This window comes from Labrus mixtus, chromosome 16, assembly GCF_963584025.1.
Source record: "Labrus mixtus chromosome 16, fLabMix1.1, whole genome shotgun sequence".
In the NCBI taxonomy this organism is placed as follows: domain Eukaryota; kingdom Metazoa; phylum Chordata; class Actinopteri; order Labriformes; family Labridae; genus Labrus; species Labrus mixtus.
The window spans coordinates 13783311-13801551 of record NC_083627.1 but is presented as its reverse complement, the minus strand read 5'-3'; the positions used below and the strand labels follow the sequence as shown (position 1 = coordinate 13801551).

The 18241-nt window shown below is 47.7% G+C and overlaps 3 protein-coding genes across 3 annotated transcripts in view; 2 read left to right on the top strand and 1 right to left on the bottom strand.

The window, feature by feature from the left end:
- Positions 1-4785, top strand: part of dnai2b (dynein, axonemal, intermediate chain 2b) — a 6425-nt gene extending 1640 nt beyond the window's left edge. Inside the window, exons 2-12 of the mRNA XM_061058844.1 lie at positions 4-70; positions 156-280; positions 443-585; positions 661-774; positions 854-993; positions 1769-1891; positions 2410-2633; positions 3147-3282; positions 3385-3531; positions 3646-3870; positions 4431-4785. Coding sequence (XP_060914827.1) covers positions 4-70; positions 156-280; positions 443-585; positions 661-774; positions 854-993; positions 1769-1891; positions 2410-2633; positions 3147-3282; positions 3385-3531; positions 3646-3870; positions 4431-4499 — 1513 coding nt within the window. The 3' untranslated portion in view covers positions 4500-4785. The remainder of the gene's footprint in view (positions 1-3; positions 71-155; positions 281-442; positions 586-660; positions 775-853; positions 994-1768; positions 1892-2409; positions 2634-3146; positions 3283-3384; positions 3532-3645; positions 3871-4430) is intronic.
- Positions 4786-7631: 2846 nt separating this feature from the next.
- On the bottom strand, positions 7632-9533 carry LOC132991406 (RNA/RNP complex-1-interacting phosphatase-like). Its single transcript, XM_061060180.1, is given in 3 exon segments — positions 7632-8427; positions 8430-8580; positions 9277-9533. Coding segments are annotated over 2 exon segments (558 nt in total). The 5' UTR covers positions 8548-8580; positions 9277-9533; the 3' UTR covers positions 7632-7987.
- On the top strand, positions 9512-18128 carry LOC132991510 (uncharacterized). The gene is made up of 5 exons (XM_061060293.1): positions 9512-9842; positions 10532-12167; positions 13314-13350; positions 14536-14920; positions 15546-18128. The coding sequence occupies exons 1-5, from the start codon at positions 9614-9616 to the stop codon at positions 16748-16750; spliced, it is 3492 nt and encodes a 1163-aa protein (XP_060916276.1). The 5' UTR covers positions 9512-9613; the 3' UTR covers positions 16751-18128.
- The last annotated feature ends 113 nt before the right edge of the window (positions 18129-18241 follow it).

Genomic DNA, 18241 nt, shown 5'->3' with positions numbered 1-18241 from the left:
GACCATCCGCTTCAGGAAGAAGGTGGAGAAAGACGAGATCTACGTCACCAGCGTGGTTCAGCTGGGACAGGTAATATCCATCCACTTGATATAGCCCCGCCCTCTTGCTATGATGTCAGCAGGCTCTGTGTGATGTCATCCTGTGCGTTGTGCAGGGCATGGAGCACTGCATCAGACAGAACAACGCCGTCGACATTTTCCAGGAGTACCTTGAGGAGGAGGAGGAGGAGGAAGAGGAAAACCAGGTGGCGCCATCTGCCAAGACCATCAACGTGTTCAGGTGCAGGTGACATCTCAACCCACAGGAAGTGGTCACACTATAAACAAATCAGAATACACTCCAGATCGCATCAACTCAAAATGTTTGTGTTTATTGTTAAATGATGTCAGATAGCATCCTGAACACTGATTGGTTCCCCTGGTTGTTGTGCGTCCTCTGCAGAGATCCTAACGAGCTGAAGAGAACTGTCACCGGGCTCTCCTGGCATCCTGATGGCGGCAGGAAGTTGGCGGCCGCCTATTCCTGCCTGGAGTTCCAGAAATCGTCACGAGACCTGAGCGTGGACTCGTACATCTGGGACGTTGGTGGGTGAGACAGACGGGATTCAATCCCGCCCCCTGCACAGTCCAGTCTAATCAGACAATCCTTTTTTGTTTTAGAGAACCCCAACAGACCAGAAATGACCCTGAGACCGCCCTCCCCCCTCGTCTGTCTGGACTACAACCCCAAAGACCCCCACACCCTATTGGGAGGCGCCTACAACGGACAGATTGGTGGGTTCAACTCAGTGAGACACACAGGTGGACATCACACACACCTGTATGTGCTCACCTTTGGGTGTGTTTGTTTTAGTGTACTGGGACACCCGGAGAGGAAGCACACCTGTAGAGGTGTCCTCTGTGGAAACAAGCCACCGAGACCCCGCCTACAAGATCCTCTGGGTCCAATCAAAGACCGGCACTGATGCCTTCTCCGCCTCCACCGACGGACAGGTAGACAGACAGACAGACAACAGACAGAGAGACAGACAACAGACAGAGAGACAGACAGACAGACAACAGACAGAGAGACACACAGACAGACAACAGACAGAGAGACAGGTAGACAGACAGACAGGTAATGACACTGACAGAAAGACAGAGGGCAGATGAGAGACACAGGAAGACAGACAGACACACAGACAGACAGGCAGGCAGGCAGGCAGACAGACAACAGACAGATAGACAGGTAGACAGTCAGACAGGTAATGACACTGACAAAAAGACAGAGGGCAGATGAGAGGCACAGGAAGACAAACAGACAGACAGACAGACAGACAGACACACACACAGACAGACAGACACACAGACAAGCAGGCAGTGAAACAGGTAGACAGGCGATCATGCACACGGAATGCAGACAGACAGATAGACATGCAGGCAGGCAGACAGACAGACACACAGACAGACAGACAGGTAATGACACTGACAGAAAGACAGAGGGCAGATGAGAGACACAGGAAGACAGACAGACAGGCAGGCAGACAGGCAGGAAGGCAGGAATGCAGACAGACACATAGACAGACAGGCAGGAAGGCAGTCAGACAGACAGACATACAGACAGACAGACAGACAGATGGACGGACAGACAGACAGGCAGACAGACACACAGACATGTAGTTAGACAGGTACACAGAGAGCTTTACAGAAAGGTAGCGTTCATGCTCTAAATCTATTATTTATAAAAAGTGTAATGGTCCTTTAAATAAACCCCGCCCCCCTCTGTCAGGTGCTGTGGTGGGACGTGCGCAGGCTGAGTGAGCCCACAGACCGGCTGGTTCTTGACCCGAGCAGGGAGGGGAACCCGGACTGGGCTTTAGGGGCCGTCTCTCTGGAGTTTGAGTCCACTATGGTGAGCTCCATCAGAGTTTGTCCTTCACATCTCCTGTGAGTTACTTTCTGCAAAGAGTCAGGTGAAGTCGTATGTTAGCATCTCTGGAAGAAGTTAGCTCCAGCGAGACATCAGTCTGTGTGATGACTGGGCAACCAAACTCCATTCAAAGAACAAGCATTTTAAAGTTATTTCAGCCTGTTTCCCTTCATGAAATAATTCATTAGATTCATCTCTCAGGTTGCTTCTAACCTTTTCTCTCAGGTTATCTCTCAGGTTGTCTCTCAGGTTGCCTCTAACTTTGTCTCTCAGGTTGTCTCTCAGGTTGCCTCTAACTTTGTTTCTCAGGTTGTCTCTCAGGTTGCCTCTAACTTTGTCTCTCAGGTTGCCTCTCATGTTGCCTCTCAAGTTGTCTCTCAGGTTGCCTACAACTTCTCAGGTTGCCTCTCAGGTTGCCTCTCATGTTGCCTCTCATGTTGCCTCTCAGGTTGTCTCTTAGGTTGCCTCTTAGGTTGTCTCTGTCCTCTTTGTACCTGCAGCCCACTAAGTTCATGGTGGGGACGGAGCAGGGTGTGGTCATCTCCTGTAACAGGAAGGCAAAGACTCCGGCAGAAAAGATCGTTTGTACGTACGACAGTCATCACGGACCCGTCTACGCCCTGCAGAGGAACCCCTTCTTCCCGAAAAACTTCCTGACGGTGGGGGACTGGACGGCTCGCATCTGGTCTGAAGACATCAGGGAGTCATCCATCATGTGGACGAGGTGAGAACCAGAGGACATAGATTTATTTAATAACTGCAGCTTCCTGTCTACTTGTTTGTTTATCATCTCATTGAACTGCAAAATATATATTTTTCTATTCTGAGATTAAAGATATTAAAGAGATGATGAGATGAGTCACACTGGTGACGGCAGCAGAGAATCAACGAATCGATCGTTTGAAAGAGTTTAAGTTTGGGATGTTTCCTCAGTGTGTGTGTGTGTGTGTGTGTGTGTGTGTGTGTGTGTGTGTGTGTGTGTGTGTGTGTGTGTGTGTGTGTGTGTGTGTGTGTGTTAAACACCTGGTTGTGTACTTGTTGTGTGTGTGTTAAACACCTGGTCGTGTACTTGTGTGTGCATGTTAAACACCTGGTTGTGTACTTGTTGTGTGTGTGTGTGTTAAACACCTGGTTGTGTACTTGTGTGTGCGTGTTAAACACCTGGTTGTGTACTTGTTGTGTGTGTGTTAAACTACTGGTCGTGTACTTGTGTGTGTGTGTGTTTGTGTGTGCTCAGGTATCAGATGTCGTACCTCAGTGACGCCTGCTGGAGTCCGGTCAGACCGTCGGTCTTCTTTTCGGTGAAGATGGACGGCACACTGGACGTCTGGGACATCCTGTTCAAGCAGAACGACCCCACGCTGAGCCTCAAGGTGTGAGCACCTGTACACTGTCATCAACATCTACACTGTAAAACTGGGTACTCCACAAGTTGGAGCAAATATTATGATGTCACAGTGTGTTTCCGTCCTCAGGTGTGTGATGAGCCTCTATACAGCCTGCGTCTCCAGGACAATGGACGCCTGGTGGCGTGCGGTTCTCAGGGGGGCGGGGCCACGCTACTGGAGGTTTGCGCAGGACTTTCGACTCTCCAGAAGAACGAGAAGAGTCTGCTGGCATCCGTGAGAAGAGACACACCGGCTGATAAGCTGATTTCTGTTTCCGTTTCAGATTACGTATATCATTGATGTATCCATGGAAATAGATTGATGACTCATTGATGACTGTGTGTGCAGATGTTTGAGCGCGAGACGAAGCGGGAGAAGATCCTGGAGGCGCGGCAGAGAGAGATCCGTCTGAAGGAGAGGAGCCGCTCGGAGCAGAGCCGCTCGGAGGACGGAGGACGGGAAGATGGCGAGGATAGCCCAGATCAGCTGATCGCCCGCGCAGAGAAGGACTTCTTCAGCGTGGTGGAGGCAGAAAAAAGGAGGAGGAGGGACCGTGAGGAGCAGAGCAATGGGGTCAGAACCAAACCCTGATCCTTGATCTTCTTTCTGTTTTTTAAAGATTTATTTTGGGGCTTTTTGTGCCTTTAACAGAGAGATAGGACAGTGGATAGAGTCTGAAATCAGGGACAGAGAGAGTGGGGAATGACATGCGGGAACGGAGCCACAGGCTGGATTCGAACCCGTCCGCCCCCACCAGCGCCCCCTTGATCTTCTTTCTTTAACTGATCCCAAAGCTGCACGTCTGTTAAAACAAAGCACATAAAGACCAGACTAGCTGGCTTAGCCTAGCATAAAACCTGTAAATGGGGTCAGAAGCTAAAAGTTATAATATCATCTCTGACCCCAGGACACTTTCATCACTTGTTTTTCTTTATACCACTCTCACAACAAAAACATATAAATGTTGTTTTGGAGTCTGAAGATGTTCAGGCTCAGTTTGTCTGCAGAAACAAACTGACCATGAGACTTTTCCTCCATGTTTGATTCTGCTTCTCCTGGCTGAAGATGATCAAGTCCAGTTGTTGTTAGTTCACAGTCGGACTAAAGGACTAAATGATTTTTCTTTTCTTCAGGAGGAGAACACCTGTGAAGACAAAAGGGATAAAGAGGAAACAGAAGAACCTGGAGCTTCACAAGAATAAAAGCAGTCGGAGATTATTTATTTCTGTTATTATTATATTGTAATATTATTTTTTTCTGCTCTGTTTGATTTGAAAGTTTTTAATGTGAAACGTTCCTGCACAAAACTAAACTGATTTAAAAAGGAGTTTCTGTAACACAAAAATAAAACTTAAACAATTTTTAAAATTAGAAACAGCAAGAAGAAAGTGTTAAAGTATGAGAGTTGTAACTTCAGTATGTTTTTCTTTAATAATTATATAATAAAATATTTATAATATGAGACTGACCGGTGTTTCTGTTTTTGAGTTGTTTGTGTGAAATACAGTTACATTAAAAATCCATCTCTCGTTGTCATTCAAATGATGATTTTACTCTGAAGGGCCCCGGACGTCCTCTTGCTCTTGTTGTTGCTAGCACACGTGTGCGTGTAGGAGCTCTCCGGTCCCCTTCCTTTGTTCCGGTGGTCCCGGCTCTTGGTGTGAACGGTTGAACATGTCCCGGGTCCAGAAGTTCCGCCTCTTCGTGACTCAGAGACTGCACGCGGTGGTCGAAGATATTTTGGTGGCTTTTGAGGAAACACTCGTGAAGTACGAAGAGGAAGCGGCTCTAACTCAGGAGGTGGTCTCCCGCCAACACGCGCTACTCTGCGCGCTTAACAAGCCGCTCATGGAGGCTCCGTCCGCAGGTGAGTGTGACGTTAGAGTTCTGGTGGGCCCAGCTGAGCACGCGAGACACACACACACACACACACACACACACACACACACACACACACACACACACACACACACACACACACACACACACACACACACACACACACACACACACACACACACACACACACACACACACACACACACACACACACACACACCAGACCAGCAGGTGGACTGTGAACAGGTCCAATTCTACACTCTGAACTCAGTCCACAAACAAAGAGGCCTTAAACTTCAAGCATTTGTAGCATTAGTTCCAGTTCACCTGCTGAGCTGGCTAGGAAATGAAAAGGTAAGTGGCGGAGCCAGCTGGTGACACAAACAGGAAATCCTCTGGGGACCTGGCAGATCATTTCAGGTCATCCTGGGCATCCTGAGTCTGTGTACTTTACGTGGTCCACTGGTGTGTGATGAGTGATGCTGCATACAAGGACACTCGGACAGCTGGGAGAAATGTTTACTGTGTGTGTGTGTTTCAGATGTGATCACCAAGCAGTTGTTGGTGAGTAATGACTCCGTCCCCCTTGAGCACCAGGACCAGGAGACCCCAGAGCCCCCCCTTGTCAGAGAGGAGGGGTGGCCACCCCCACATCTGGACAAGGATGATATCCATTTCACCTACAGCACCAGGTGTTCCGTCAGACCGGATCAGGAGGTCCACCTGGTGTCATCAGAGACCGAGGACAGCGAGGACTACAGCCAAGACCCTCCTGACTACCCGTCTGCCCCCCCCCACAGACTCTCCTCTGTCTCACAACCCCCTTCTGCCTCCCCCCACAGACACCCCTCTGTCTCACAACCCCCCTCTAGGTCCCCCGTCAGAGGCCCCTCTGCCTCCCCCCTCAGGTCCTCAGGAGGACGAGCCTGCAGGGTCTTACTGCAGCACCTGGACGTCACGGAAAAATTGAAGCTTCATATCCAGACCCCCAGGACCCCCCAGACCAGGACCAGGAGCACGAGCACCAGACAGGTGGACATGCCTGACACGAATGTCTGTGTCCCAGCGAGCGAGAAAACACAAACCTGTCCAGACTGTGGGCGGAGCTTCAGACAGGTGTGGAAGAAGAGAAGGCACAAGTGTCAGAGGGGTAACTGTGGAAAGATTTAACTGTGTTGAAGAATGTAAAGATGAATTATTTGTAATATTTCTGTTTAGTCAAGTTTTACAGCAGCCATCATCAGGGTCGTCATGGTTTCAAACCAGATCAACATTTCAATAAAACAGTTCATTTATTATTTTTAATAAACAAAAATTTCAGACAAACTAAACTAAGAGTAAATTGCACAAACACGTTGAAAACATTTGACAAAGAGGGCGGAGCTGGAAAAAAGCGAGCTCCTCCCTCTTTGATAAATGTTGTCAACGTGTTTGTGAACTACGGACAGGATCAAACCTGAGGACGTTACATACTGCTCCTTTAACTAAAAGTTAAAGGAGCAGTATGTAACTCTGACACCTAGTGTTTAAAATGGGCACTGCAGTCTAAATTCAAAACATTGTAGAGAGCTGTCTCCCCCCGCCCCCTCCTCTCTAGAGTCGATGCTCACACAGGTTGTCATGTGGTGGTCACTGAAGCTTCAGTGTTTATCCAGCTCTGCATCGGTCTGTAAACCTTTCTGTGTTCTAACCTCTCTCCATTTTTCAAAAGCATCTCCAATATTGATCCTAGTTTGAGCACGTTTCTGCTTGTGGAGCTTATTAGAAACATGCAGAGGCTTTTTAGGTCGGGTACAATCACTTCTATCTGAACCAGTTCTCTTGCCCGCTTCCATCGCTGCAACACCTGTTGGTTTGACCTGATAACTGTTCTCATATCTGGCAAACCGAGGGGCGTCCAAAACGGCCGTGTGGGGGTGCCTTAAAATCGCCTACCTTCTCTGGTCCTAACAAATCCAGAGCATTCAGGACCAGAATCTAAAGTTAAGAGGACATACTGGCTGCTGCATTGTTGTCAGAGAAGCCAGCACTTCAACATAGCATGTTTCTTTAATGTCTGATCATATAGTAAGGTCACTTTATCTTCACTCTGATTGGTCCTTTTAAAATGTTCCAAAGAGACATTCAGAGCATTTGTTCACTTTTAGAGAAAGGTAAATAAAATTAGGATCAGCAAAGGTTTTTAAAATAAACAGTTTTTATGATTTTTTTCACAGAAGCAGAGATGTTGTTCATTTCTCTGTGACTCAAAACCTCTCAGGGACCGCTCTGTGGGCGGAGCCAAACAGTCTGCATTGTTTCGTTGTTTCTATGGTAACAAGATGGTGGAGGTGACTTGAGTAAAATGTTCGGTTGTTTGAAGAGTTGTTTTGTGTCTGGCCTCAAAGGTCAGGAGAGCATTCTCTGTTCTAACTGACAATTGTTTGTATGATTTGTAATAAACTCTTTTTCTACTGGTCGCGACCAATTTTTGTCCAAATAATCTGTGGGATCCCTACAGAGATAGACCTTTTTATTTAGAAGAAAAATAACTTTATTTGATCCATAAACAGCTGTGACATCACTCTTGACAGACACACATTCAGAAAAACAGATTCGACTGAACAGGGGCCCGTTTCTGAAAGAAGGTTTAGTGCAAACTCTGAGCCAGTTACTATGGTAACTGAGTCTGTTAACCTAACCTGGTTGGGAGCAGGTTTTCTTCAATGAACCCAGAGTTTCTCTTGGTCTCCTCCCTCTTTCAGAGCCAGAAACGCTGTTTCATTTCCTCATTCTTTAATTCACTCTGTATCACGCTGTTAGTGAAGATTCACAGTTTGTCTGAATAAAAATCCAGGTTGTTTTTAATATGTTAGGTAGGCATTCTGGTCGCCTCCTCCTCCGGCTGCTCCATGCCGTGGTTGCTCCTCTTGGCTCCTCGTTGCAGGTTGTTCAAGTAGTTTCTCCTCTCGATGCAGTGACCTCTGCTGGAGTTAAAGAGCTCCAACGCTGCCACAGGATCCACGCCATCCACGTCTATGAGGTTCCTGCAGACCAGGTATCCGGTGCGGTTCAGGCCGTGCGTGCAGTGGACTCTGAACAGCTTGTCATTGTCTGAGTTCTCCTGCAGGAAGTGAGTGACGGCTCGTTTGAAACTCAGGATGGTGGCGTCAGAGGGGACCCGTTGACCCTGGGTGGGGATCTTAATGTAGGAGACGGACTGCGGGACGTCGCTCAGCCTGTAGTACTTCCTGCTGAAGGTCAGGTCGACGATCAGACCCAGGTCTTGGTTCTGACTCTGTCCCACAGACTGAACATGTCCGCCTCAGACACCCGGCGGTTTGGTTTCAAAGGCACTTTGAAGGCGATGAACCGAGTCCCCGGTATCCTGCGACCTACAGGACTGTACTCCAGCCACCTGTCTGGAGGCATCTCAGCGCTGCTCAGGAAGTTTTCAGCTCCGACCTGAAACACACAAACGGGTTTCAAATGTTCAGTACGGTTTGATCCGTCGTGTTTTAAACGATGCGCTCTGTATGATCGTTAGTATTGGAAAGTCCTGAATTCAAAGATTTCATCAGACGAGTCGGCCAACTTGTTTGTGCAGGAGTTTGTCTGCCATGGTATCTAACAGGTAGCATACCGTTTGATTTTTCAGTTTAAATCCGTTACCGTGACAATCCTGCAGTTCAGATTCAGGTTTGACATGAAGAACTAACTTTATTATGACCTAAATATTTGATCAGAGAGTTAAACTCCTGTTCACATGAGAATGATCAGTTAGAACTATGATGTCAAATATTTAATTTCTCTTCAATCATCAGTTTTATAAATAATAAATGTCAGTTCAAGTTTAGCCTGTGATGATGTTTCAATGATCTTCAACACACAAACAGATTTAAATATGATTTATAAAAAACATCCATCGGCTGCCTTGTGAAATTAATGTGTGACGATGGGCTGCAGTCAGCATGTGAAAAGAGCTCAGTCTCTAAAAGTTCATGTTCTTTAAATTCATCTCAGTTATTTTCATTTGAAGCCGATCAGGTGTGGATCACCTGGTGTTCCACAGAACATGTTCGTGTGTGTTTCCGAGCGACGTGGACCCACAGGTAAACTGCGACACGTTAAACTGACGGACATTTAAATGAAGTTTCGTACCAGGACTCAGGACTCTGCAGGGAATCAGAACCTGCAGCTGGACAAACAAAGAGAGGAGGAGTTACTCCTAAAGGATCCTAAAAACTTCGTAACACCTCCAACAACAAACACGACACGTTTATTTTTGCGTGTTTTCACCAACAGGGACTTAGAACAGGGACTTAGCTGTTAGCATGCCGCCGATGCTAAAGCCACGTTTCTACGCACGCAGGAAATGACGTAACATCTGCGCGTGAGGAACGGGAAGAGCTTACGCATCGACGCTGGTTCGGAGATCCCGGAAGCGTGCTCGCTTTGTTTACATTCTGCTCTTTGTTCGGGGGCAATTCCTACAAAAATGTCCAAAAAAAGAAGCACGAGCGCGGAGAACCGGAGGCTGCGCGCGCTGGTTGACCAGCAGCTGGCGGCGGCGGCGGAGGAGATTTTCAGGCTGCTGAAGGAGCGCGGGGATGCGGCCACGGAGGAGCTGAAGGAGCGGCTCACCGAACTCATCGCCGCCGCTGTGGAACACATCTTCACAGGGTTCAGAGCGAGCAGAGCGGCCGAGGGAGGAGCGAAGGAGCCCGGTGAGAGTCTTAAAGCCGAACCCGGAGCCCACAGAAGGGGTTCGAGTCCGGGTAGAGTCTTAGAGCTGCTTTCAAACCCGCAGGAACTGTCCTGAAGTTTCCATGTGGTGAATGTGTGAACAAGACGCATAACAAGCAGAACTCCTTGAAATATTCAGAAGTGCATGTGTGAAAACAGCTTGAGAGTCTTTCACAGCTGCAGAAAACCTTTTTTGAGCAAAAGAAAAGTTTTGAGCTGCATGTGTTAACGCAAATGACGTTAAAAGAACGATGCAGAAGTGACAGATGACGCAACAGAGTCCTCTATACGATGCTATAATGAGAATATCTGTCTTTATATCAACGCTACGTGTAGTTGGAACAGAATCTCAATCTGAACTAAAGAGTGGAGGAGAACATAGTGGAGAACAGGAAACATAATGCAGCAGGTTCATTAGAGCACAGAGATCGTAGAGGTGGCGTGCAGACAGTCTATGGTCGTGCAGCGATCACAGGGAATAAACGTCACCACCCCCTCGCTCCAGGTGAATTCTCCTGATTATATCCTGCTGCGTTCTCACACATGCTGTAAACACGAGAGGACTGAATATGAAGTCAGTAATATTTAAAGGGGACGAAACCTGAATGTTTAATGTTAAAAAATGTTTAAGACTGATTTAAATAAACTGTGTGTGTGTGTGTCTCTGCAGAGTTGTGTCTGTCCGTCGGTCTCAGGAGTCTGAAGCAGAACTTCTCTGTGGTCGACAGACTGAAGGAACCTTCGCCTGGCTCCTCCTCCAAACACCAGGATGTTTCTGAACCAGACCACGGAGAGGCCCCTCCAGATGATCAGTCAAGTGAGGAGGAAGACGAGGAGGATGAAGAGCTAACACCCCACTGCTGCAGAGTGTGCGGGAAATCTTTCGACAGGAAAGGTTTCTTAATGAAGCACGTCGAAAAACATTTGAAGGAGGCGGAGTTTCAGTGTGGTCTGTGCGGCGAGTTTTTGGAGTCCAGTGACGGACTGAGGCTGCACCTTCAGACGCACCGCGACAGCAGCCGCACCTGCAACATCTGCGGGAAGAAGTTTCCCTCAATCCGAGCGCAGGAGACGCACCTGAGGCTGCACACCGGCGAGAAACCCTTCCGCTGCTACGTCTGCGGTAAAGGCTTCAATCAGAAAGGTAACATGGTGACGCACATGAGGACCCACACAGCGGAGAAACCCTTCAGCTGCTCCGTCTGTCAGAAAGAGTTCAGCCACACTGGCTCCCTGGAGCGACATATGAAGGCCCACGACGGACAGACACCATTCATCTGCAAAGTCTGTGGCTCAGGCTTCAGCAAGAGCACCGAGCTCAGGAGGCACGCCCGCAGCCATGAGCCCGACAACTCTGTAGCTGTCAGGAGCAGATGTAGGAAGGCGAGCCTGGCGCCTTCTCATCACTGCAGCGTCTGTGGAAGCGCCTTTCACAACAGAGGGAACTTTGTGCGGCATGCGGAAACTCATCTAAATGATCCAGAGTGTCGTTGTGGCGTCTGTGGGGAGCAGTCAGAGTCCTCAGAGAGTCTGCAGCTTCACATCCAGAGCCACAGAGAGAGCAGCCGGGTCTGTGACATTTGTGGAATCAGCTTCAGGGACATGGAGATCCACAGGAGGACGCACACCGGACAGAAACCATTCAGCTGCAAAGACTGTGGGAAAGACTTCCCCAGGAAAGGCTCTCTGGAGAGACACATGAAGCTACACGCCGGTGACCGGCCGTACATCTGTGAGTTCTGCGGGAAGACCTTTGTGGAAAACACGGTCCTGAAGAGACACATAAAGAGCCACACGGGGGGGAAACCCCGGATTTACTCCTGTGACATCTGTGGGAAGAAGTTCACCATGAGCCAGCATCTGGATGTGCACAAGAGGATCCACACCGGGGAGAAACCATACTCCTGCAGAGTCTGTGGGAAAAACTTCCGACAGATCGGTAACCTGGACTCACACATGAGGATCCACACGGGTGAGAAGCCGTTCATCTGCAGCCTCTGTGGGAAGAGGTTCCGCCAGAAGATCTCGCTGGAGACACACGAGCGCTTCCACAAGAAGGAGAAAGCGTTCAGCTGCCAGCTCTGCAGCAAAGCCTTCGTCCAGAAGATCGATCTAAAGAGACACATGCTTACTCACACAGGGGAGAAACCGTACAGCTGCCCCATCTGTGGGAAGAGCTACCAGGAGAAACGCTCTGTGGGCTCTCACATGAAGGTTCATGCTGGAGAACGAGCCACCAAAGACCCAGCTGGGAGTCCAAACCTGAAGGGACAAGAGGGGGTCCAGGCCCAGTTCATCCAACTCTAGTTGTAATCTGAGATGACTCATTTTATAGTCGCAGAGACTCAAGCCTTCTCACTGCTGGGACTTTCCCAGGAGCACAAGATCTTTTAAGAAACATTACCTGAACCCAGACGTAGAGTTAGTCTCTGGCCCCCAACAAGAACCTGGTCAGTGTGGAATCCACCGTGCTCAGTGTGAGTGGAGGAAAGGAAACCAACAAGAAGAGCTGTAGGAACGTTTGGATCCTGTGGTTTCTGTGAACAGAACTGATCCAACATGAAGCTGGTCGGATTGGTCCATCGGCGATGACATCACAGGAACAGACATGTTCCACTGACACCTTTTCTCCTGTAGAGGGCAGAGTTCTGAATCTGAGAAACATTCTGCTGTCAGCTCAGCTCACAGAGTTCATACAGAACCACACAGCCATGCTCTCAAGACTCAGGGCCACACATCTCCTCTCAGCGGAAAGGTCAAAGGTTTCCTCGGAATGTCTGTCTGTCTTTGTGTCTGTCTGTGAGTCTGTGTGTCTGTCTGTCTGTTTGTGTGTCTGTCTGTCTGTGTGTCTATCTGTCTGGGCTGCATTATTACTCTGCAGGGAGCTACATGAACATGAGATGTTAATGAAGGAACTAAACAGGATATAAGTGAGTATGTATGAGAGTGAAACCAGCTTTATCTTGGAGATAAAGGTAAAGCAAATTCAAATATCCACTCAATGAAACGTACTGTAATGTGTCAGATATGATTGTTATGATTATCAGGGTTAGACTGAGTCTGTTGAGTCTGCTTTCTGAAGTAGCGCCCTGGTGTCACAGAAAAAAACAGTCTGTTTGATCCACTAGATGGCGCTGAGTGGTTTCTGGTGAGTTTGTGTGAAAACCACAGACTGTATATCAGGATGGACGTAGACACAGCCGCCTGGAAGTGAAGCCAAGACATTCAGGGCTCCCCCTGCTGACTGGCTGCAGTAAAGGTCATAAGCTCCGCCTCCTCGATGTTAACAGATGGGACATGGATCAAAGTATGAATCCAACCAGACGTCAGATTAATGTTTCTCTCACATGATTTCTGTTAGTTTGTTCTTATCTCGCGAGGATCCGATGAGGAGGAGAATAAAGTGTTTACATTTTGAATCATCTTATTCACACCGAGTGTTTGCGTCTCAGCCACGTTTCTGACTGTGACGGTTTCATGTTCATCAGAGTGACAGTCTACTCTCTTCTTCTTCTGTTGGGTTTTTGGCGTGCAGTGATCTGTAACGCCGACCTAAGGGGAGGAGTTTAAACAGTTTGTCTCCGAGGTGTGAGGAGTCTGCAGTGATGCTTCCTGCCCGTGTCCTGACCCTGGACCGGTATCAACATGTCAGCTCAGGGATTCTGGTTTAACTTTTGTACAACGGGACGAGACGCAGCATCCATATGAAGAAATGGTTCAAAACAAACAGAGACATTTTTATATCATCGATATACACACGTCTGGTCCCGACACACACACACACACTCACATAGGGTGAACACACACTCTCTGTGAACACACACACACACACACACACACTCTGTGAACACACACGCAGGGTGAACACACACACACACACGCAGGGTGAACACACTCTCTGTGAACACACACACACAGGGTGAACACACACTCTCTGTGAACACACACACACACACAGGGTGAACACGCACTCTGTGAACACACACACCCTGCTGTGCTTAAGTGATGAGATGGACACTGATGTGATTAAACACGTTCACAAACTCTCCTTCAGCGTGAACAGCTGAGTGACGTTAATCGATTGGTTTGATTTCTTCTGTATGAAAAACTTCAAATAAAACGTGTTTCCGGGCAGAAGACGAAGTTGCATTTCCCGTTCTCTTTGTTTTGAATATCTGACTGACAGCTGATTGGTCAGAATGAAAGTGTTGATTCTGTTTATTTCCTGTTAACAGACCTGAGTCATTTGAAAACATGTTTCAGACTGTTGATTATTAGAACTTTACAGAGCTCAGACGTTGACGTTTACACAGAAAGTTCACAGTTTGACATTTGACCATCTTTCTGTTTTCAACATGGAGAGCATAAAGACGATGTCACCTACAATAAAATCGTAATGTGTTTAATGACGGACTTTACTGAATAAAGACAATCAGTAACTAAGACAGAATGTATTATTATGAATCATCAATCAATCAGCTGTTCTGACTTTATGACGTCATCACAGACTCACAGACAGTTTCTTTATATTTTTGTTCATTATAATAATAATATAATTATTATTTTCTCAGATTTAATTAAAATACTTTGATTTCTGTTAGGATCAGATCAGGCTGTTCCGCCTCCCGCACAGCAGGGTTCGCTGTTCGTCCCTGCGCTTCGCTCCGCTGAAAGCGAACCGTCGTCGACGCGGAACTCGGTGTGTTTACGTCTCGTCCAGTCCGGTGTCCGTCCCCGCCGCTGGCTGTCTTTGTTGGCAGAAAAAGGAGCAGGATGTGCAGGCTGCAGCTGCTGCGGGTGTCGATCCGGGAGCGGATGAGCGCCGCCGCTGAAGCCTTCATGCTGCAGCTGGAAGAAGAAGAAGAAGCGGCTGAGATACCGGCGCTGAGAACGCTGCTCACCGAGCGGCTAACGGTGGCCGCGGAGGAGATCGTCGATCTGTTTAAGGAAACCGTGGCGGAGTACGAAGAGCGCGTGGAGCGGTCAGAGCGGGAGATCTGCCGGCAGAGGAGGCTGCTCGATGCCGTGCTGAAGCCCGAAGTCAGGCTGCCCAGAGCAGGTCAGTCCCTGCACTCAGGACTCGGAGGACCCGCTGCGTCACGGTCTAACAGCATGTCAGCTAACAGCGGCTAACATGTTCTGGAGGTTTCTGTCCGACAAACACTCTGAACCGGACAGTGTCACACCAACACAGCTTTATTTCGTCCTACTACAACTATAAACACTCCGTTAGCTTCAAAAACTACAACTCACAATTCTTCTCCTCTGTAAATACCGCACAGCCTTGTGGGAGTTGTGGTTTTTCAACGTCACAAAATAAATCACTGTGGCCTCAGGGTGGCCGCGTGTTATAACAAAAGGTCAAAGGTGACTAAGAATAATCAAGCACAGAGCGTCTCTGAAGGATATCTGAAGGAGCTATTTTCATAAACTTTTTAAGGACTTATTTGGTCAAACAAAAAAAATCCTTCTGCAACAGATGACATTGTCAGTGACATCATCAGTCATCTTCAGTGTATTTGTCATTAACAGAACAAGGCAGTGAACTCTCATTGAAAAGTCATTGATTTATTGATTTCACTTTTCGACATTAATCGAGTAAAAAGATTTGAAAGTGTTTGTGAAAGAAATCAAATCATTTAACAGGCAGAACTTTAGAGTGAACTTCTCTTTGTGTGTTTCAGAACTTCCTGCAGACATCCAGCAGCTGTTGGTGAGTAAAGAAGAGCAGCAGGAGTGGAGCCCCAGTCTGGACCAGGAGGACCCTAAGCCCCCACACATTAAAGAAGAACAGGAGGAACTGTGGAGCAGTCAGGAGGAAGAACAGCTTCAAGGACTGGAGGAGGCTGATACCGTCAAGTTCCCCTTCACTCCTGTCTCTGTGAAGAGTGAACATGATGAAGAGGAAGTTCAGTCCTCACAGCTTCATCAGAGACAAACTGAGCAGATGGAGACAGGAGTTGATGGCGAGGACTGTGGAGGAGCAGAACCAGAGAGGGACTCAGATCCAGAGACACATTTACGACCTGTGAGTGAAGACAACTCTGTGGATTCCACTGAGACTGACGACAGCGATTTAAACTGGACTCAAACGAGCGGTCAGTCGGGCTCTGACGGTCAGAAACACAGTGAAACTCCTGAGAGCGATGTTGGATCTCCAGGGAAGGAGCGACCCTTCCCGTGCTCTTATTGTGGAAAAAGATTCAGTCTGAAGGGGAACCTGAACAGGCACATCAGAGACCACACAGGAGAGAGACCGTTCCCCTGCACTGGCTGTGAGAAATCTTTTAAAGACAGTGGGTCTCTAACGGCTCACATGAGGTGTCACACTGGAGAGCAGCCGTACAGCTGCTTGTTCTGTGGGAAGAACTTCAGCGGGCGGGGAAATATGACCCGACACATGAGGATCCACACCGGAGAGAAGCCCTTCACTTGCTCACTCTGCAGTAAAAGTTTTCATGTCAAAGAACACCTGAACAGACACATGAAGTACCACACTGGGGAGAAGCCGTTCAGCTGCTCCATCTGTGGGAAAGGTTGTGCTCAGAAAACAGACCTGAAGAAACACATGAGGGTTCACACGGGGGAGAAACCATTCAGTTGTCCGTTCTGTGGGAAGTGCTGTGCAGAAAAAGGAGACCTAACCAAACATATGAGGGTTCATACCGGAGAGAAACCATTCAGCTGCAACATATGCGGGAAAAGTTGTGCTCAAAAGGGGAGCCTGAAGATTCACATGAGAGTTCACACGGGAGAGAAACCATTCAGCTGCTTGGTCTGTGGGAAACGTTTCACTGTGACTGGACATCTGAAGAGGCACATGAAGCTTCACACGGTGGCAGACAGTCAGGAGGCAGAGCCAACAGATACCGGTTCAGACAAAGGATAACAGGAAGGAACAGGAACTGTTGAACTGATTCAGACGTAGTGATGGTTAGGTTATCAGGAGGGAGGATTAACCCTTCAATCAGAGAGCTTATGTTCAAAATGCTTCTCAGAATGTCACCTGTCAATCATAATGTCAGTGATGTAAATGATCAGTAATACATTAATCAGTCCCTCCAGGAAATTGCGATGTCGCGACCGCAAAAATTAACGCAAATTCAACCAATCCCCGTGAATTCTGGGCGACCTTGCAGTTTTGTCCAATCACCGCAACCTTTCTGCAAATTTGACCAATCATAGCAGTCCCCCGGTGAAAACGGCGAACCATATGTCACCAAAGTTTGGTGACCATTGACCAAACTCACTTCCTTGTTTACATGCAGATGCAGACATGTCCGACACAAACGTCGCACATTTACCTACAAAAATAATTCGCTTCATGCCGCAATTTAATTGCAAAAGAACGTCTAAAAACATCGCAACTTGCATTGCAATTTTTTTGAAAAGCTGCCGCAAAATCAGGCATTTTAGGCCGCAACAATCCCCCTGAAAAGTCTGCAAAATCCTGGAGGGACTGATTAATTCATAATGTTGAATGTGAGATGGGAGGAGGAACATCCTGAGAACATGCAGGGTTCTCATCTATAAACAATGATGTCCGCTAGATCGTCCCCGCCCTCTAAAACGACCATCAGGAGCGTCTCCTGAGTCAGTGCTGCTACATGTAAACACTGTGAGACATGACACTGTGCGTCATGCATCAGGTAGATTAAGAGCTACTTCCTTATCGGTTGATCAGCACCTGAGGTCAGGTATGGTACTCAGAGGGAGTCGGCGTTAAATTAGATTTAACATGAGGCTCAAACTCTCCTGAGTGAAAGTCTTTAACTCATCCAATCAGACCTCATCTCTCCCCTGACATCACCTGAGCCCCGCCCTGTCTCCTGTTCTAACAACTTCAGCCTGACGTGTCCTGATCGGCTGTATTTAAAGAGAAACAGTGATAACGGTGACGTAACAGTTAAATGTCCATTCTTTGTCCTGCAGTTCCAGGATGTTCCATTACCTGACCCACAATCCTTTGCAGCAAAGGAAACTCTGAATTTAACCATTTAAATCATGAGAGAAATATTTCATGTGGTGTTAGTGTCTACGATCATGTTACACCACTACGCTCTGACATCATGGCCCTGTCAGGTGAGCTCGGTGAATCACCATGGCAACAGTGTGTCCACTTGTTGTGCTTCACTCGGAGACGGATATGATGAAGCAGAAGTGTTTCCTGTTTTCATGATACCAGAATGTTCTTATTGACAATAGTCAAGTTACTGATTAATTGATTTCACTTTTTAACAGAAGATCAAATAAATGTGATCAGAAGATTCTATGAACGTGTTTGTGAAATTAACCTCCCATTTGTTCACTTTAGACAGCGTGCAGGAGTTTGTCTGTCTGTAGTTTTGTTTACTGTCTAGGACTTCTGTTTTTTGTTGCC